We start from the raw sequence: 20,545 nt of genomic DNA, 5'->3' as shown, positions 1-20,545 counted from the left end.
AAGATGCCAACCTCCAAATCCTCTGGGAAACTACCAGAGATTACACTGGCAGCTCCTCGCACCTCGCCGTGCCCATAGCACATGCCGCCTGCTCGCCGCGCACCCCGGCCCCGGCCTGCTTGGGGGCCCAGAGGTCTCCGGAGCACCCAGGGGACCTGGACGCCAGGGGCGGGGCGCGCAGGCGCGCTGAGGCCTCGAGCCCCAAGGGGCGGGCGGGTGCGCGCGCTTCCGCGCGCACGCGCGCACGGAGGGGGCGACGGCCGCGGTGACGCTACTGCGGCGGGCGGGTGGCAGCGCGTGAGGCGCGCGATTCCCCGCGTCTTGGGAGCAGTGCCACGGGTCCCGCCGCTCCCTCCGCCGCCATGTCGGGCAGGTCAGTTCGGGCCGAGACCCGCAGCCGGGCCAAGGACGACATCAAGAAGGTGATGGCTGCCATCGAGAAAGTGCGGAAATGGTGAGGGGCCGGGGCCGAGGGTGCAGGCGGGGGTCGCCGGCCCAGGCTCAGAGGAGCTCCAGACCAGCGGTCGGGATGGGAGCCGATCGGCTGTCGCTTGGGGGGAGGGGGGAAGCTGGAGAAGGCGGGAGGAGAGCGCAGCTCGCGTCGGCGTGAGGTTAGAGGGCGCGCCCGCCATGACCAATAAGATGTTCCATCGGCTCGTGGCCCCGCCCACCGGCCGTGGGCGGTGCGTCGCCGAGTTGTTGCCGGCTTCCGGTCGCGCTGGTCTAGGGTACGTTGCTCCTCGCCTGTGTTCTGGCCGGGTTTCGTCTCCCTATCCGCTAGACTGAGCGCTTTACGTATTAAGTTTGGTGAGAGGTACTCGGTACCTACCTGCCAAGGGAACAAGCTTGGTGTGGGAATCAAAACTCCCTCTGTCCTTGAATGCTAGCCCGCACGCTATGAGCTAGGTAGGCAAAATTTTCTTAGTGCCCTGGGAGCTGTAGGTAGGGGCGTGAGACCCACTTGTTTGGAAACGGCTCATGTAACGTTCGTTGCTGGCGCTGGTTGACTGCCTATTTTGTATCAGGAACTCCAGTGTATTATCGCATTCAAGTTTCACAGCCAACTACATACGCCAACTTCTTGAGTGCTTTTCTTTAGCTGATGACTATTAATAATTTGAAAGCCCGGGTAGGTATTAACTCCTAACAGGAAACCTTCTCAAAGCCCTCCCGTCTTTCATCCTCCACACCACCTTTAGGGGCTTCGTTACCTTGGGCTTAATTTGTGTGTTTGTCCATTTTCCCACAAGATCAAGTTCCTTATTTCTTTGTACCCAAGGGTTTCGTGAATAGTTAGGACCCATTATAAACATTAGTTAAATAATCATTTTTCTTCCTCCTCCAAATGTAATCCTCCTTGGTTATTTGTGAAACTTAAGAATCGACGCAGGTTTCTTTCTCTTCTGGCATTTTCTGCCCCCACCAGCGGCCTAGGCCAGATGATCATCCTCTCTCCCCCCAGAACTCTGTACCATCCTCCCTGTGCTTTCCCTGTTTCAACTCCACTCGTTCCTCTGTCCGTTGCTCACATTGCACTCAGAGCCATAACAATTTTCTCAAGTACAAATTTCATCGTAGTACTTTTCTGCTAAGAAAATAATACTTCAGTGCCCTCTTCCTACTCTTAAGACCAAACCTGGTCCTGCCTGCCTCACCTACCTTGCTCAAAATGCTGTCTTTCCCAGGACACTGGTCATCTTTCAGTTGGAGCGGTGCTACTACTACGCTATCTGGCACCCTTCCTCAACCTCACATCCCCCTTGCCTAGTTAACTCCTAGTTCAGTTCAAAAGTTGGTTCCTCAAGGACACCTTTCAAGATTCTCAGTCTAGATCTGGTACCCTTAATAAAACTTTCCACAATTGTATTAGGTTGAACCATAATAAATTTCCTATATTTGACTTTTTAACCTGCAAAAATGGAAATTTGATATGGTTAAACCTAATGGTTAAGTGACTGATAGTGAAATGAGTTGTTTGATGTCTGTTTTCAACTGGAGTGTGGACTCTGTGAGGGTAGGGACTATGCATCCTGTGTGCCCAGGGTGTAGCAAAAGGTCTTGTATATTAAATATTTGTTAAGTAGCCCTGGCTGATGGTGCTCAGTGGTTAGAGCGTCAGCCCTAGCACCTAAGGGTCTCATGTTTGATTCCCTGTCAAGGGCCTGTACCTGGGTAGCAGGTGGATCTCTGACCCTGGGCCGGCAGGAGTGAGTGTGGGAGGCAACCAATCAATGTGTCTCTCATATCAACGTTTCTCTTTCTCCCCCTCCCTCTCTTTCTCTCCTTCCTTCCTCCCTCCCTTCTACTCTAAAGATAAATGGAAAAAGTATCCCCAGGTGAGGATTAACAAATCATAAATAAGTAAACAAGTAAATAAATAAACATTTGTTAAATAAGTAAGGAACTGACGTGTCTTGTCCAGAAATTCACTTCCAATATTCTGAGTCTTTAGTTCATTCTTATTTTTGTTACATCACAGTCTCTTTTTTACATTCCTGTGATGTCTTCATTTGCTGAATAACTTCCTCAATAGCAATGGTAACAAGTTACTTTTTTTTTACTCCTAGTTTTTTTTTTTTTTTTATCCTCACCCGAGGATATTTTTCCATTTTTTGTACAGATAGAGTGGGAGGGAGAGAGAGTAAGGGAGAGAGAGAGAGAAACATCGACGTGAAGGGACACATCGAGTGGCTGGCACCCGCACGACCAACCAGGGCCGGGGACAAACTGCAACCGAAGTACATGCCCTTAGCGGGAACCGAACCCGGGTCTCTCCGGACCGCAGGCCGACGCTCTAACCACTGAGGCAAACTGGCCAGGGCTACTCCTAGTTTTTTTTAAAAATATGTTTTTATTGATTTTTTAGAGCAAGAGTAAAGGAGAGAGATAGAAATTTCAGTGTGAGAGAGATACATCAATTGGGTGCCTTCTGCATGCCCCCCAACCGGGTATCCAGCCTGCAACACAGGTTTGTGCCCTGACTGGGACCTCTCAGTCCATGGACGACTCTCAGTTTGCTGAGCCACACAGGCCAGGTGACAGTTACTTTTTTTTGCTGTTTTATATTATCAAACGTAGACTTGAAATTTTCAGAAGTTATTTCAGGCTCCCACTTCTGCTTGTCCATAATTTACTGTCCTATTCAAGAATGTCACTTGCCTTTCCCTAGGTATATGCCTGGGGGAAAGATTAAGCTACTCATTTGATTAAGGCTTATCTCAAAAGTTACTTCCTCTGTAAAATGAAACCTTAAAGTAGTCCTTCCATGGCTTGGCCTTCACCTCTTCCAGAGCCAGTGTAAGGCTTGGTTGTGTTAGCTGGGAGCATCCTGGCCTGTGATTATTTCCTGTGAGTATTTTTATTTTATTTAATTTTTTTGTTACTCTTCACCCAAGGATATTTTTCCATTGATTTTTAGATTTGGTGGAAGGGATCGATTGGTTGCCTCCCACATGACCCCAACCAAAGCCGGGGTATCGAACCTGCAAACCAGGCACATGCCTATGACTGGGAGTCAAACCCAAGACCCTTTGTTCTGAGGGCTGATGAGCCAAACTGGCCTGGGCTGTGATTATTTTTAATATTTTTTTTCTTTATTGATTTTAGAGAAAGGAAGGGAGATGGAGAGAGAGAGAGAAACATCGATGAGTCTGGCCGGTGTGGCTCAGTGGTTGAGCGCCAACCCATGCACCAAGAGGTTGCCGGTTTGATTCCCGGTCAGGACACATGCCCAGGTTGTGGGCTGGATCCCCAGTGGGGGGCATGCAGGAGGCGGCCAATTGATGTTCTCTCTCATTGATGTTTCTATTTCTCCTTGTCCCTTCCTCTCTCTAAAATCAATAAAGGGGAAAAAAATTTAAAAAGAAACATCAATTGGCCCCCTCCTGCATGTCCCTCAACTGTGGACCGGGCCCACAACCTGAGCATGTGCCTTGACTGGGAATCCAGCCGGCGACCACTTGATGCATGGGTTGACGCTCAACCACTGAGCCACACCAGCTGGGCAGGGCTGTGATTATTTTTAAATGGAGTTGTGTTTCAACTCAAAGGTCCATAAAAATCATAGGATGTTGCCCATCCATGGGATATCCTAGTCTTACTCTGTCTTTTACCATTCTCGTCCTTGCCACCTTCTTATCTTTTTCATTTCTATGAGCTCCCCAGATAGAGACCATGTCTTACATCCTTTATATCTTGCAAGGCCTTGTATAATAGAGCTTTGTAAGTATCAGTAGAATTGAATAATTTTTGGAAAATAAAGAGATACCTGGGTTTGGAAATGTGCTGGTACTCTATATTAGTGTAGTCTGAGAGGAAAAAGGGCTTTGGTACTCTGTGTGAGGAAAGGTGACAAGTAGAGAGTTCAGAGCCAAAGGAATTTGAGAAGTTTTTTCTGAAAGGAATGATTTTGCACTGAAAGTTAAAGTGTAATTTTGACGGAACGGAGATTTAGAAGGATTTAAGGTAGATGGAATGATCTGCTGAGAAGTAGGAAAATACAAGTTATGAACAAAAAAATCTATTTTATTGTTTTATCAGTCCTAAGAAATGTCTTTCTTTTAGGGAGAAAAAATGGGTGACTGTGGGTGACACATCCCTTAGGATATTTAAGTGGGTTCCTGTGACAGACAGCAAGGAGGTAAGTGTGGAAGAAAAATCCAAACACAGAAAGGTACTGTTTTCTTTCTTTGATTGCCTGTTAATGATAAAGGAGTTTATTTCCTGGAATTGAATTGAAAATATGTAAAGGCACCCTTTGTCATTGGCCCACACAAAGCTTCCCTTTATTTTTCCCCCCTTTATTATCTTTCCTTAACTCATTCCTCTTTTTCATGGCTTAATGAACTATGGCCCAGGCCTATTCCCTATGAGTGTCATTGTAGCTTTATTGGAACTCTTCTGTGCCCATTGGTTTCCTTATTGTGTGGCTGCTTTTGAGTTATAATGGCAGAGTTGAGTAGTTGCCATACGACTTAATGGCCTACATAGTCTAAAATATTTATTATCTGGCCCTTCAAGAAAAAGTTTGTTTCTCCTGCTTTTATCCAGTTAGCTGTTCATTACAGTATATTTTTATGTGTTTTATATGTGTATATGCCTTTCTGATTCCTCTTCCCTGTGTTTTTTTTGGATACCTGTGTATTCTTGAAAAATACATAGCATTGTTTCATTTTGGTATTTTAAATTTTTCACATCTAAATGTAGCATTGTGCTGTAAACCTCTATTCTCTTTTGTTCAACCCTGTTTTTGAGAACTCTCCGTGTTTTTATAATTGTAAATTGAGTAACCAACTTTGATTTTTGCATTGTATTCTCTTATATACAGTGATCACATTTATTTATACGTTTTCTGGGTAATAAAACACCCAAATTGTCTCCAGCTTTTTTCCCAATTGTTTTGGAAAATCTCAAATATAAAACAGACATAAAAGTATGTAAACATAAATGTACAGTATAATGAGTAAATATAAAGCTGATACCCTTGTCAGAACAACCCAGAGGTCGCCGGTTCAATTCTAGGTCAGGATACATTCCCAGGTTGTGGGCTGGATCCCCAGTTGGGGCATGCAGGAAGCAGCCACTTAATGTTCTCTCTCATCGATGTTTCTATCACTCTCTCCCTCTCCCTTCCTCTCTCTCTAAAATCAATAAAGAAAAAAATTATATATTTTTTTAAAAAAAACAACCCAGGTCAGCCCTGGCCAGTTTAGCTCAGTGGTTGGAGCGTGAGACTGCGGACCGGAGAGGCCCGGGTTCGTTTTCCACTAAGGGCACATATCTCGGTTGCAGTTTGTCCTCCGCCCTGGTTGGGGTCGTGTGGGTGGCAACACTCAATGTCTCTCTCACATCGATGTTTCTCTCTCTCTCTCCCTCTCTTCCTCCCCTCTCTCCCTCCCACTCTATCTGAAGATAAATGCAAAAAAATGTCCTCGGTTGAGGATAAAAGAAAAAAACCAACCTAGGTCAGAAAATAGAGCAATGTCAACTCTGCCAGAGACTTCTCTCTGTGTGACTCTTCCCAGCATTCCTTTCCTCCCCTTCAGAGGAAATGTCACTCCTTTTGTTTTTCTTACCACTTCTTTAGTCATTTGCAAAATTTTAAACTTTATATAAACAGTATCATGAAGTGTCTATTTTCGTGTGTCTTGCTTTTTTCTTGCTCAGCATTATGTTTATAAAATTCATCCATGTTGTCTTTAGAGCTATTTGTTTTTTTTTGTTGTTGTTGCTGCATGGAATTTCATTATAGAACTATACATAATTTATCTTCCTGATTCTCTTGTACATAAATGTTTGGGATACTTAGGAATAATGCTTCTAATCTAGTATGTGAGTCAACACGTGCACGAGTTTTCCTAGGAGATACCCTAGGAGTAGAATTGCAGGTCTTGGGGTCTGTGTTTTTTGACATAAACTAGCTGATGCTAAACTATTTTCCAAAGTGAGTGATTGTACCAATTTACAAGGGTGGATAAAGGAGGTTTAGTTTAAGTATTCACTTTCCTTGGTTATTGTTAAGTTACTAGCCATTATCTAAAAGATAAATCAGACAGAGGGGGTATGGGTAGAGGGGTAAGAGGGTATAGGGGGGATAAATGGTGATAGAAAAACAATAAGATAAAGGAAAAGATTAAGTAAGAATACAAAATAATAGTAAGACAAGTAATACAATAATTAATAAGTAAGTAATACAAAAATAAACTGTGTTTTGTATAGTCACAACTGTAAACCTTAACTTTGCCCACCCCTGTATATTCCCACCAGAAATACAAGAGTTCTTATTCCAAATCCTCATCAGCAATTGGTAATTGTTTGATTTATATGTAAAGGTAACCTTGTTTGGGCTCTGGCTGGTTTGGCTCAACTGTTAGGGCATCAGGCTGAAGGGTCTCAGGTTTGATCTCCAGCCCGGGTTGGGGTCAGGGTCGTGCAGGAGGCAGCCAATCCCAATTGATGTGTCTCTCACATCTATGTTTCTCTCTCTCCCTCCCTTCCACTCTGTCTAAATCAATGGAAAAATATCCTTGGGTGAGGATTAACCAAAAAAAATTTTTTTTAAATACTGTTTGTTTTTAATTTGATGACTAGTAATTGTGTAATTACTAATGACCTTTAGCACCTTTTCAATGTTAGCCTTTTGGGTTTCTTCTTTTAGGGAGTACCTGTTTATGTATGTTTGGTTGTGGTTTTTTTCTTAGGACTTCTCTGTTCTGGTTCACAAAGCCTTTTTTTTTTTTTTTTTTTAATTTTTTTATTGATTTTAGGGAGAGAGGAAGGGAGAGGGAGAGAGAGATAGAAACATCAATGAGGGAGAACATTGATTAGCTGCCTCCTGCATGCCCCCCACTGGGGATTTGGCCCACAACCTGGGTATGTGCCCTAACCCAGAGTCCAGCCTGCGACCTCTTGGTGCGTGGGTTGATGCTCAACCACTGAGCCATACCGGCTGGGCAATCCTGGTTTTTCTAGTCTTTCTGTTCCTTTTTTTTTTTTTTACTTTATTGATTTTAGAGAGAGAGGAAGTGAGAGGGAGAGAGAGATAGAAACATTGATGAGAGAGAATATTGGTTGGCCGCCTCCTGCATGCCCTACACTGGGGATCAGGCCCACATCCTGGGCATGTGTCCTGACCGGGAATCGAATTGGCAGCCTCTTGGTGCATGGGTTGATGCTCCACCCTGAGCCACACTAACTGGATCAGTCTTTCTGTTCCTTTAAAGAATTTTATCCCTGCCCTGGCTGGTTTGGCTCAGCGGTTAGAGTTTCGACCTGCGGTCCAGAGAGACCCAGGTTTGGTTCCCGCTAAGGGCATGTACCTCGGTTGCAGTTTGTCCCCGGCCCTGGTTGGGTAGTGCGGGTGGCAGCCACTCGATGTGTACCTTTCACGTTGTTGTTTCTCTCTGTCTCTCTCCTTCTCTCTCCCTCCCGCTCTATCTGAACAAAAAATGAAAAAATGTCCTTGGGTGAGGATAAAAAAAATAAAAAATAAAGAATTTTAGCCCTGGCCCTGGCCAGTTTGATGCAGCGGTTGAAGCTTCGGCCAGCAGACCAATGAGTTGCGGGTTTGATTCTGGTCAAGGGCACATACCTCGTAAATCAGTTGCAGTTGGTCCCCAGCTCTGGTTGGGTTGTGCGGGAGGCAACCAGTCGATGTTTCTCTCTCTCTCTCTCTCTCTCTCTCTCTCTCTCTCTTTCTTTCTCTCTCTTTCTCTCTCCCACTCTATCTGATAATAATGGAAAAATATCCTCGAGTGAGGATTTAAAAAAAAAAAATTTTTTTTTAGCCCTGGCTGGTGTGGCTTAGTAGGTTGGAGCATTGTTCTGTATACCAAAAGGCTGTGGGTTTGATTGCCATTCAGGATATATACCTAGGTTTTAGGTTTGATCCCTGACCGGAGCAGGTACAGAAGGCAATTGATCCATGTTTCTCACATCAGTGTTTCTCTCTCTCTCAAAAAAAAATCAATGGAAACATACCCTTGGGTGAGGATTAAAATAATAATTTTAGAGAGTAATGGCTCTATTTATTTTACTCTTTTTGTTTTGTTAATCCTTACCCGAGGAAGTTTTTTCCATTGATTTTTAGAGAGAGTGGAAGGGAGAGATGGGGAGAGAGAAAAAGAGAGAGAGAAACATTGATGTGACAGACACACATTGATCGGTTGCCTCCTGCATGCACCCCCAACCAGGGACGGAATTGAACCTGCAACGCAGGTATGTGCCTTTGACTAGGAATGGAATCCATGATCTTCTGGTCCTCGGGCCGATGCTCTAACCACTGAACAACACTGGCCAGGGCCATTTTTCTCTTTTTTTTAATTCCTCACCTGAGGATATTTTTCTACTTATTATCAGATAGAGCGGGAGGGGGGAAGAGACAGACAGAGAAACATCAATGTGATAGAGCCACATCAACTGGCTTCCTCCCACATGACTCACCAGGGCCGGGGACAAACTGAGGTACATGCCCTTGACTGGAATCAAACTCAAGACTCATTGGTCCTTGGGCCGATGTGCTAACCTCTGAGCCAAACTGGCCAGGCCATTTTACTCTTTTTAATTAATTGTGGTAGAATACACATACCATAAAATTTACCATCTTACCATTTTTCAATGTATATAGTTCAGTGGTCTTAAATATATTTACCTTGCTGTCCAACCAATCTCCAGAACTCTTTATCTTGCAAAACTAAAACTCCATACTCATTAAACAATTCCCCATTCCTCTGCTCCATTTAAAAAATACATTTTTATTTTATTTATTTATTTTCTTTTAAGGAGAGTGAGAAACATTGAGGTAAGAGACATTGATCAGCTAGCTGTCTCCTGCATGCCTCCTACTGGAGGTAGAGGCCATAATCTGGGCATGTGCTCTGACTGGGAATTGAACTGGCAACCTTTGGTGCACAGGATGACACACAACAGAACACTGGCCAGGGCCTTCTGCTCCATTTTTGACCTTGTATTCTAAGGTCAAGCTTTAGCCATTCGTTCAGCACATTCAGATACTGGGTAGTAGGAGGAGTGGAAAGATGGCAAATGGTATTTTCAGGAATTTAAGGAGTTTCCTAGAAGTTGCCTCAGGATTCTCTCTCTCTCTCTCTCTCTCTCTCTCTCTCTCTCTCTCTCTCTCTTACTGTGTGTGTTCATAATAGCTTGTGGCACATCTAGTGGCCAGGAAAGTTAGGAAAATGTGACCACCTAAAAATTCTATTAATATGGACAAGGGTTTCAGTCATAATATACTTGTTTTTTTTCCCCTCTCTTTACCTCATTATGACTAGATAAGTTTTCTTATGGTCATTTGAAAGTTCTACTTTTTTCTTTCTATTGGCTACCTCTAACTTAAGATATATTATCTTTTCCTATAAAGCTTATCAGAATCTGTGTTTTCCCTGTGATCCTGGTAATACCCATATTTCCCCCACCTCTGGTCTCCACCCCTCTCTCACTTCCATCCCTACCTTGTCCTTAGTTTTGACTGAAATTTTAGATTTTATATTCAGTTTGTATACTTTAGTTTTTGCAGATACTTCTTGTTTTAGTCATTGCTTAATTAGACAAAATAAACATTACTAATTATTCACTAAACTTTTGCCACCCATTTAGTATTGGTTTCTCCTAAGATTAAGTTCTTTTCTTGGTGAAATTCATTCTTCAAGATTTTTTCAGAGGGCTTTTGTAGAATAAACTTTCTGAAAATATATTTTTATTCCTAAAAATATCTTTGTTTTACTTTCATGTTTAATTGATCAGTTTACCTGTGTATGAAATTTTACCTGTGTATGAAATCTAGGTTCAAAATTATTTTCTTTCAGCATTTTAAAATCAAGAAATTATTACTCAATTGTGCTCCTGGTGGTGTTGCTAATAAATCTGATATCAGTCTAGTTCTTGAGTCTTTGTAGGTTATCCTCTTGTATTTCTGGAAACTTTTATATTTCTTCTTTCTCTTTGATCTTTTAGGACTGTAAGAATATCCCGTAATGTTCATATGTAGCTTCTTTATTTCTGAACTTTTCTCTCATTTATATCCTCTCTCTATTCTTTTCTCATTTCCCTATTCTGATTTCTCAACCCAGTTTTTGCTCATTAATCCTTTCTTCAGCTATATCTATTTCTGCTACTAAATTCACTTTTTTTTTAATCCTCACCTGAGGATATTTTTGCATTTATCTTCAGATAGAATGAGAGGGAGAGAGGAGGGAAGAGAGAGAGAAACACCGATGTGAGAGAGACACATAGACTGGTTGCCACCCACATGATCCCAACCAACGCCGGGGACAAACTGCAACCAAGGTACGTGCCCTTAGCAGGAACCGAACCCAGAAGACTCTGGTCCATGGGCCATTGCTCTAACTGCTGAGCCAAATTGACCAGGGCTAAACTCACTTATTATTTTGAACAAATTATACCAATTTTCTCAATTGGTTTTTCCTCAAAACAACTTCCCAGTATCGTGCTTATCTTTGTGAGCAGACTTGCTATGTTTCTTTTTCTTCGGACCGCAGGCCGACGCTCTAACCGCTGAGCCAAACTGGCCAGGGCTGTTTCTTTTTCTTAAAACATGTTTGTTTGCCCTGCTGGTGTGGCTCAGTGGTTGAGCATCAACCCATGCACCAAGAGGTTGCTGATTTGATTCCTGGTCAGGACACATGCCTGGGTTGTGGACTCAGTCCCCAGTGGAGGTGTGGAGGAGGCAGCCAATCTATGTTTCTCTTTAATCGATGTTTCTCTCTCCTTCTCCCTTCCTCTCTCTGAAATAAACAAAAACAAACCTATTTTAGCCCGGCCAATGTGGCTCATGGCTCAGTGGTTGAGTGTTGACCCAAGCCCCAAGAAGTCATCATTGCGATTCCCGGTCAGGGCACATGCCCAGGATGTGGGCTTGATCCCCAGTGTGTGTGTGTGGGGGGGGGGGGGCATGCAGGAGGTGGCAAGTTGATGTTCTTTCTCATCTGTTTCTATCTCTCTTTCCCTTTCCATTCCTTTCTCTCTAAAATTAACAAAGAAAAAAAAATTAAAACAAACAAACATGTTTTAAAAAACAACTTTAAATTCTACTGTCCCATTACCATTCTGGTATAGCTTGTTTTGTTTATTTTCTTTTGTGGTGCTTGTTTTCCTCCCATATCTGGTTAGTTTTTTCTGTCCACTTATCTTTTATTCTCTTGGGACTCTGCTGTCTTGGCTAATAACATGTAACTGAGGGGAGTAGATAAGCCTAAGCTCTGGTTTTTCCTCCTTTAAGCGAATTTAAGGGATGGGGTTAGTAGTCTCAGGGTTCAGTTTTTTTCCCTCTATGTCTTCCCCTGTCTCCCAGGGAACTCCCTAGTACCAGTCTTCCATGTGCTGCCTTTATATAGGAGCAGCCGTCCTTCCTTGTCATTGACAAGCCCAAGCTAGAAGGTGAATGTTAGGAGAAGGCTCTGGAGCCACCCTTTATTCTTCATCCATTCTTGGCTCAGGTGATGCTATCACTACTAGAAATAACCTCCTCACACCCACCCCCACCCCATTTCTCCCTATAAGTCCCTGGCCCTTTCGTATTCAAATTCTCTCTGGGACTCAGCTCCTTACGTCTTTCCTGTGGGCTTCTCTTTCTTGTGGGCTTCTCGGTGTTTGTGTTGCATTCTGAGCTGGGCCCTGAGGTCCATCAGTTTACCCTCCAGTGATCCATGGTAGTATGCCATCTTCTAAGGTACTAGCATAGACCTGTTAGATTAGGAAAAATGGAAAATGATGATCAAATTGGTAAAGAAAAAAGTATGAAGGATACAAGGGAGTGGGACACTCACTGCTGATAGGAGATTAAATTGGCACAAACTTTATATAGGTCAAACTGATTGGTAATGTAAGAAACATTCAAACCCATAGAGAATTTTTGTGAGTTTATTTGAGCCAAACTGTTGACAATTGTCGGGAAGCAAAATCTCAACGGATTGAGATGATGCTCTAGAAAATGGCAGTTTGCACCTTATTTTATATATTATAATCAAAAGAGAGGACGCAGGTGGGTTACATGTAATTCACTGGTGATAGATTAGGGAGATGGGAGAAAGCAAAGTGGGGGAAACCTCTGGGATTGGATGAAAAGTAACATGATAGACTACACACATCTTTTAATAAGTAGGTACAGGATACTTAGCAGTCAACAATTAACATGATACTGATGACAATGAGAGGATTTATGGTGTATTGGTTGTGTGCCCTGGGGAGTCTGGAAAAGGGGGAGTTACCCTGATCCATATGAATGTCATTTTAAGTGCAAAATACAATAGACAGGCTTAGTTAAGGTAAACACACTTGTCAGGGAAGATTCTAGCTTAGGACGTGACTACCTGCCATAAATTGCTTTTAGTTAAAAAAGTTATAATATTGGACCTTCGTCCTTTGTCGTTACTTTGGGTCTTGAAGTTAGTTTGCAAGGTCACCACGTGGGCCTTTCTTGAGCTTGTCAGGTTAACATGTGGCCTTTTTTTGTCCCAATGATCATAAAGCTTTCAGTGATGGATGTGTTAATTAACTGGAGGTAGGAATTCGTTCACAGTATATATGTATATCAGATCACCACGATATACACTTTATATTTTTTAAAAACATTTATTTATTTATTTATTTACGTTGTTGTTGTTGTTAATTCTCAGCTGAGGATATTTTTCCATTAATTTTTAGAGTGGAAGAGAGGGAGGGGGAAGAGGGAGAGAGATACTGATGTGAGAGAGACACATTGATTGGTTGCCTCCCATGTTTCAAACCTGCAACCCAGGCATGTACCCGTGACTGGGAATCAAACCCATGGCGCTTTGGTCTGCAAGCCATCGCTCTAACCACTGAGCAACCGGCCAGGGCCACGATGTACACTTTAAATATCTTACACTTTTATTTGTCATGTATAACTAAGTTAGTAAAACTGAGGGGGTAAAAAGCTTTCAAAATATTATCCCTTAGATCTAGAAGTTTTGTCTCTAGGATTTTATCCTCAGGAGATAACCATGTATTCAGCATTACAGTATTATTTATAGTGTTTAAAATTGTAAGCAAACAAAGATGTTATTGTAGAGAATTTATTAAGTTATTGTACAGTCGTCCCTTGCCACTTCGCGCTTCGACTTTCGCGGCTTCACTCTATCACGGTTTTTAGTCCAGTATTTGAAAAAGCCACAATAGAGTGAAGCCGTGAAAGTCAAAGCGCGAAGTGAGAGGGACAACTGTATATAAATAAAGAATCCTACTTTGTGGAAATTCATTTATTGCGGTAGAGTCTGGAACTGATTAACCTCGATAAATGAGGGCCGATGGTACACCTGTATTTTGTAAAGCTTTGTAATTGTTATAAAAAAAGATGTATGAAATTACTCAGTGGCATAGGAAAATGTTTGTTTGTTTTTTATTCCTCACCCGAGGATATTCCTCCATTTATCATTAAATAGAGTGGGAGGGAGGGAGAGAGAGAAACAGAGAGAAACATCAATATGATAGAGCCACATTGACTGGTTGCCTCCCACACTACTTTACCAGGGCCGGGGATGAACCACAACCGAATTATGTGCCCTTGACCGGAATCGAATCCGCGACCCATTGATCCACAGGCCGATGCTCTTACCATTGAGCCAAACTTGCCAGGGCAAGAAAATGTTTTTAATGCGGTGACTGAGGAAGGGGAAGCAAGTTATATGATCCACTTTCTTCCCTTTTTTTTGTTAATCTTTGGATTTTTTTTATTGATTTTTCTAGATAAAATTAGGCAGGGGAGGGTAGAGAAACATCAGTGTGAGGGAGACAACAGGGGCCCAGGAATCAAAACTGCAAGTTGTGCTCTTTTTTTTTTGGTTTTTGTTTTGTTTTTATCCTCACCCGAGGACATTTTTCCAATTTTTGTACAGAGAGAGTGGGAGGGAGAGAGAGAGAGAGAAACATCGACGTGAAAGGGACACATCGAGTGGCTGCCACCCGCACGACCCACCAGGGCCGGGGACAAACTGCAACCGAAGTACGTGCCCTTAGCGGGAACCGAACCCGGGTCTCTCCGGACCGCAGGCCGACGCTCTAACCGCTGAGCCAAACCAGCCAGGGCGCAAGTTGTGCTCTTTACTTGGACTTGAACCCGAGACCCTTGGGTCTGCAGGCCAATGCCCTAACCACTGAGAAAACCAACTGGGACGTAATTCACTTTCATATAAACGTGTAGATTATCTTTGGTTTTCTTTTTTTTTTTTTCTGTATTTCCAGAATTCCCTATATTGAAATATGTATTTTACGTGAACACAGAGTCATTAAAATAAAGATAAAAGAGAGGTCAGAAGAAAAAATAATGATAAAGCAAATATTGGCATGGGTGCTGTGAAACTAGTACCCCAAATATATTGCCACCATCCTTTTAGAGAGTGGTACAGTATATTTCAAGGAAAATAATGTTTATATTTTCTGATTGAGAAGGAAGGAATATCTTTTTGTGAATTTTATCTGAATAAAATAATCCAGGAAAAATTGAAAGGTGAACATTGTGGCTTTATTCCTAGTAATAATAAATAAACATAGTCCTAAATAAGTTAAAGCTAAAGGTCTAATAGTTGAGAAGTTAAGCGAATTATGGTATATGGGATATTATGCAGCTATTAAAAATCATGTAGCTTATGTGGTAAAATGGTAAAGTGTAATTACATTAAAACTATGCATGGGAAAAATGAAAGGAAGGAAGTGTATAAGTTGTACAGTTCATTTATTGCAGAGATAGGATTGAGAGTTATGAACAAAAACTAAATTGTATCACTACTGTAATACATATACAATAAAGAGACCTATATAACAGTATGAATTACTGACTTTGAAATTACCCAGATTTAAACTTTTGGCTGTTGGGATGCTCTCATTTGCAAATTTCCTTTCCTATGGTTTTGTTTGTTGCAAGCTAGTGCTTACCTTCCTGTTGTGGTTCCCCAGCATGTGTAACCTACATCCTCTGCTTGAAGGAAATTGTTAGAGACAAAGGTTGAAAGTAGGGTGATCATTTTGAATGGATGGCTTTCATTGGTCAGGAATAGAGCTAGCAAGGGCCCTTTTGTCCCATAATTTCTTGCCCAATTACATATAAAGTGACTTTGTTGTTTTTTCCAGTAAGAGGTCCATTCTTCTTTTACTTATTTTTTTCTTGCTGTGCTACTAAAATAGTAATCTTTTTCGAATGAATGTTTTGTGTTTCTCACCTATCCACATGGGGCAGGGTTGGATAGAGCATTCTGATCAAGGCAGAAAGCAGAAGAGTACCACAGGGAGATCTAGTGGAAGTATATGTGTCTGTCTTTCACTTTTGATTCATGATATTAGCACTGGAAGGGTCCATTTTACAGATGGAGACACTGAGGCTTATGGACCCTGGATTCTCAAAACTGCTGTCATTATTTCTGTTCAGTCCTAATCCAGACTTCTGTGGTGTCTCAAAAAGCACCATTCTCATTCTCTCCACCCCCCCCCACCCCCTTTGAGTCTCCTGGTTGGCTCTGTCATATTCATCTTTTTTTCCTTTTCTAGAAAGAAAAGTCAAAATCGAACAGTTCAGCAGCCCGGGAACCTAATGGCTTTCCCTCTGATGCCTCAGCCAATTCTTCTCTCCTTCTTGAATTCCAGGGTGAGTTGCATCCTTATGTCTTCCTTGTAGGAAAATAAAAACTTATATGAACTCATTAATAAGAATAGTTTTATGTATCATTTCAGTGCCTACTGTGTTGTTGGTATCTTGCTAGGCACTATACATAAATCTTTCTGTTTATACTTCATAATAACCCTGCAAGATAATGATAGTATCCTCATTTTCCATTTGAGGAAACAGGCTGAGAGAATTGAAGTTACATATATAAAGTCACATAACTAGTAAGTAACAAACCTCACATTAGTTCCTGGTGTTCTGGATCACAAGGTCTTTTCTTTAGGCTGTACACTTTACGATAGTGCCTGAGAGTAGGCCGCCCAAAGCCAGGGACATCATATCCCCTGATGGCACAAGTTCTGCCTCCTAAATTAATCTTCAGTTAACGTCCTGTCTGTGTTGGCACTGCATTCATAATGTTACCTCTTAGACCTATGTGGCAGTTACTGTTTGTAAAGCACTTTCACTTCAGTTTCTCATTTTTATCCTTGTATCAGCCTGTGGTATAAACCAGGTAGTTATCATCATCCCTAGTTAAGGAAACTGATACTTGGAAAAGAAGTGTTTGCCTAAGTTCAAAAGTGACAAAGCTTTATTTTTTTCCCTGTTACTTTCTTTTTTTTAGAGCTTTTCTTTTTATAATAAAATGCAGTTTCCATTTTAGCATAGAAGATAGTGGTCTTCGTAGAAGTAAATACTAGACAGGACTAATAATTTTCTCTTCAAAACTAGTCTGAGAGCATGCGGGTATTCCCTCTCCACCTTTTCCCCAACCCTCTGCCCCTTCCCCAGTGTTAGTGCAATATAGGAAGGGAGTACAAGGGAAAGGTTCTCTGGCTATGTGTGGGTTGCTCAACAATTATAGAACTCTAAGAGACATATGAGGCTCCACTTTCTCAGTCTGGCCACCATTTCATCCTTTCATTCAGTGAACATTTAATGAACTACTACTACATGCCAAGTACAATGCACAAGAGATTCAAGGACTAGTAAGCCACAGAGCCTATATCTGCACAGAGTATAATGGAAGGAAACTGGTGTGTACAATAGTGCAGGTATGCAAGGGATACAACAGGAGCATAAAAGAGAAGGTGGTCATTTTTACCCAAAGAAACCTGGGATACAAGGATCCTTTAAAGGACGTGATGCTCGAGCTCAATGTTGGCCTGTATAGGACTTTCCAGAAAGACCAGAAATAGCAAGTGGCAACAAATACCTGTGCATGAAGCAGCTCTTTACTTAGGGTCCAACTTGGCTTGACCCAACGGGTGTGTATGGACTAACAAGAGGCAGTGAGCCTAGAGATCAAAAAGGACTTTGTATGTTATGATAGGGCCATCTTGTACCTGTTCAGAGAAGCACTGGGGTTTGAATTTTATCCTTTTGGCAGCAGGGAACCATTGAAGGGTTTAGAAAGATCATGTTGGCAAAGATGTGAAGTACAGTGGGAATACATGGTACTGAAGGAAATGTAGTTAGGTGGCTGTTCTTGGAGGCCAGGCCAGAGATAATTAGGCCTAAACTAAGGCACCAGGAGAGGAAGGAATGAACACAACTGTTAAAGCAGTAAGGTGGATCATAATTGATGACTTGCTGCTGGTGGTGAGGGAGAAGGTGTCATTAACTTCCTATGTTTCTAACTTAGGTGGTGACTAAGCAGTCAGACAGCTTCCCAGGTGTGAGTCCTTGGTCCTTGAGGCATCAGGTGGAGCCTGGGCCACTGAAAGGCCTGGTTTGAACACCTCCAGACACCACTACCCTCCTTCAGATAGCCGAGAGTGCCAGACAGACTTTATTATTTTCTATACATCTTGTGTTGTGAGAAAGGTTGAGAGGCACAGCTATATTCCTCTCTTCTACTGGACAGTAAGAAAATACCAGAACTAAAAAAAAAAGAAAAAAAATATCAGGTCTAAGCTATAAATGGTGGGTAATAATTAGTAATTGTCCTGACCTTCCTGAAATATACATGTTGCATAAGTTTGAAGATTCTAACTGCATCTGGTGCTTAGAATATGTCCTGAAATAGAAAATGCTCAAATTAATCAACTTAGACTGTTGATAATTCACAGTGCATAGAAGCCCCATGAACGTCTGCCTTCAGTTTAGAGTGCATCTGTGCAGTGATCATTGTACCTGGTGTGTCTATGGCTGCCTAAGGAGACACCAGGCCCTTGGTTCTGTACAGAGTTACTCTTGAGGAAGAATTACCACCCTCAGCTGTTAACTTTGTCATGTTTGGTTTTCAGATGAAAACAGCAACCAGAGTTCTGTGTCTGATGTCTATCAACTCAAGGTGGACAGCAGCACCAACTCGAGCCCCAGCCCCCAGCAGAGCGAGTCCCTGAGCCCAGCACACACTTCTGACTTCCGCACAGATGACTCTCAGCCCCCTACTCTGGGCCAGGAGATCCTTGAGGGTGAGTCTTGGTTGACCCAGGATGAGCATCTTGGAGGGGCCTTGCCTCTTGCTTTTGATGTTTCTCTTCTTTAGAGTAAGTGGTTAGAGAAAATGCCACAGAGCTTGGCAGCCTCAAGCTATTTGTTAACAGTTAGAGCTATTTTGGAAAATGGTTGTATTTTACCCTCTCACAGAATGAAGGAAGAAACAAACAACACAGGTGAGTACCAGGCTCTGTGTGAGGCACTTTCAGTATTTATTGCCTTGTCTAATTCTCTCCCAAACCCTAGCAATAGAAGCTGTTATCTCCATTTTAGAGATGAGGAAGTGGAGTCTTAGAAAGTTTTAATTGCTTATCCAAGATCACATAGCTTGTAACTGGAACTGGCTGTCTCCAATTTCATTCCTTCTAACTTCAGAGTTTATGCTCTCTGCATTATCTCTTATAAATTTCTTCTTAGATATTGTTTCTAAAATATATGTGTGTTGATTTTTCAGCCAGTATTGCTTCTTCACCAAGGCGCCTCTACATAGCTATAGGAAAGTTCTCCCGCTTTAAGGCAGATTCTATAGGAGTCTCTTGCCTCGGGAGGCCCTGCAGTTATGCTGACCTTGCTGCTTTTTCAGAGCCCTCCCTGCCTGCTTCAGAAGTAGCTGATGAACCTCCCACCCTCACGAAGGAAGAACCAGTTCCACTGGAGACACAGGTATGGAGGCACTTTGGGTTTCCCAGTTTCTATGAAAAAGGGAAGGACTTCATTGCTGTGAATTGCATTTATTGCGTTGAATGTGCTGTAGTGTAGGGTGGGGAGGCTGTGAGAAAAACTAGTGTTTTCCATTTATAAGGCAGGGGAAAATGTTTGGTTATCTATGAAAAGTTGGCACTGGGCTTCTGGGTTGTAATTAGGGTGAGTGGGGAGGTTCTGGTTCAGAGGGATGGCCCTATAATTCCATACTCTGGCTGCTCCTAGATTGCTGCGGAAGAGGAAGATTCAGGTGCCCCACCCCTGAAACGCTTCTGTGTGGACCAACCTGCAGTGCCGCAGACAGCATCGGAAAGCTAGCATCATCCTGGCGCCCTTCACCTCCTGGCTCCCTGCCTCTATTTATTGCATTCTGGTTCTGGCCGTGCTGTGTTGCTGGGGTAAGGGCAAGCACTGGGGTCCGGAGCCTGCCCATAGGAGCCTTCTAGGCTAGAAGGCTGACATAGGACTTGGGGTTGTAGCATCATCTTCCCATCCCTGGCACCTGTATCTGCTTGCTCCTGAGAAGAGGAGCGCTCATGTCCTTTTTGTACCCCAAGTAGGCTGGAGCATCAGCCATCCCAAGGTTCATCTGTCACCTCCAGTTAGCAGTCTCTGCTCCAGAACCTCTGGACTTAGTTGCTGGCGCTTCTACAAGAGGAAGGAGATGTGGAAGGCACCCTTTAGAGAAGAGAGTGCCAAGAGTTACTTGAATTTGAATGGCGACTGCAGATTCCTGGACTTTTCCCATAGGGCTAGGTGCCCTGTAGGCTGATATTGAAGAGTACCTGGGTAGAGACTTTGGAGGAAAGAGGCTTTTCTCCACATGAGGGCAGAAAAGTCCATATAGATTTCTTGCTGCCCTGGCACTTCTGCCCATTCCTGAGGTTATCCTGCCTCTCATGGGCTCTCTAGCTGCTGACAATTCTTTGTCCTTTATCATAACCATCCCCTTCCCCCTATCATTCACATACGCGCGCGCGCGCGCACACACACACACACACACAACACACACCTTTCTTTTTTCACCCATACATTTCATTCCAGCACTCTCTGCCTCCTGCCAAGGTCCCCAGCACTCATGCCCTCATGCCATAAACTACCCCAGCAAGAATTTGAAGTCTGAGGACGGTACCCATCCCCCACAGTACTCCTTCAGCTCAGACTTTCTAGAAAGATCCCTTTTCTTTGAAATCTGCATGTTTAATTGAACTTTGTGATTTTATTTTTTGTTTCATAAAAGTTTAAGAAATG

General features: G+C 42.8%; 1 protein-coding gene across 1 annotated transcript; it reads left to right on the top strand.

The window, feature by feature from the left end:
• Nucleotides 1–272: 272 nt before the first annotated feature.
• BCL7B (BAF chromatin remodeling complex subunit BCL7B) lies at nt 273–19,692 on the top strand. The gene is made up of 6 exons (XM_036280866.1): nt 273–454; nt 4,564–4,639; nt 16,033–16,129; nt 18,397–18,567; nt 19,176–19,255; nt 19,520–19,692. Exons 1-6 carry the CDS (start codon nt 363–365, stop codon nt 19,610–19,612), a joined length of 609 nt encoding a protein of 202 aa, XP_036136759.1. The 5' UTR covers nt 273–362; the 3' UTR covers nt 19,613–19,692.
• Nucleotides 19,693–20,545: the final 853 nt, after the last annotated feature.

The sequence above is a fragment of the Molossus molossus genome, unplaced genomic scaffold, assembly GCF_014108415.1.
Source record: "Molossus molossus isolate mMolMol1 unplaced genomic scaffold, mMolMol1.p scaffold_m16_p_3, whole genome shotgun sequence".
NCBI lineage: Eukaryota > Metazoa > Chordata > Mammalia > Chiroptera > Molossidae > Molossus > Molossus molossus.
Note: the sequence above shows the minus strand (reverse complement) of the source record. Positions and strands in the feature narration are given on the sequence as shown.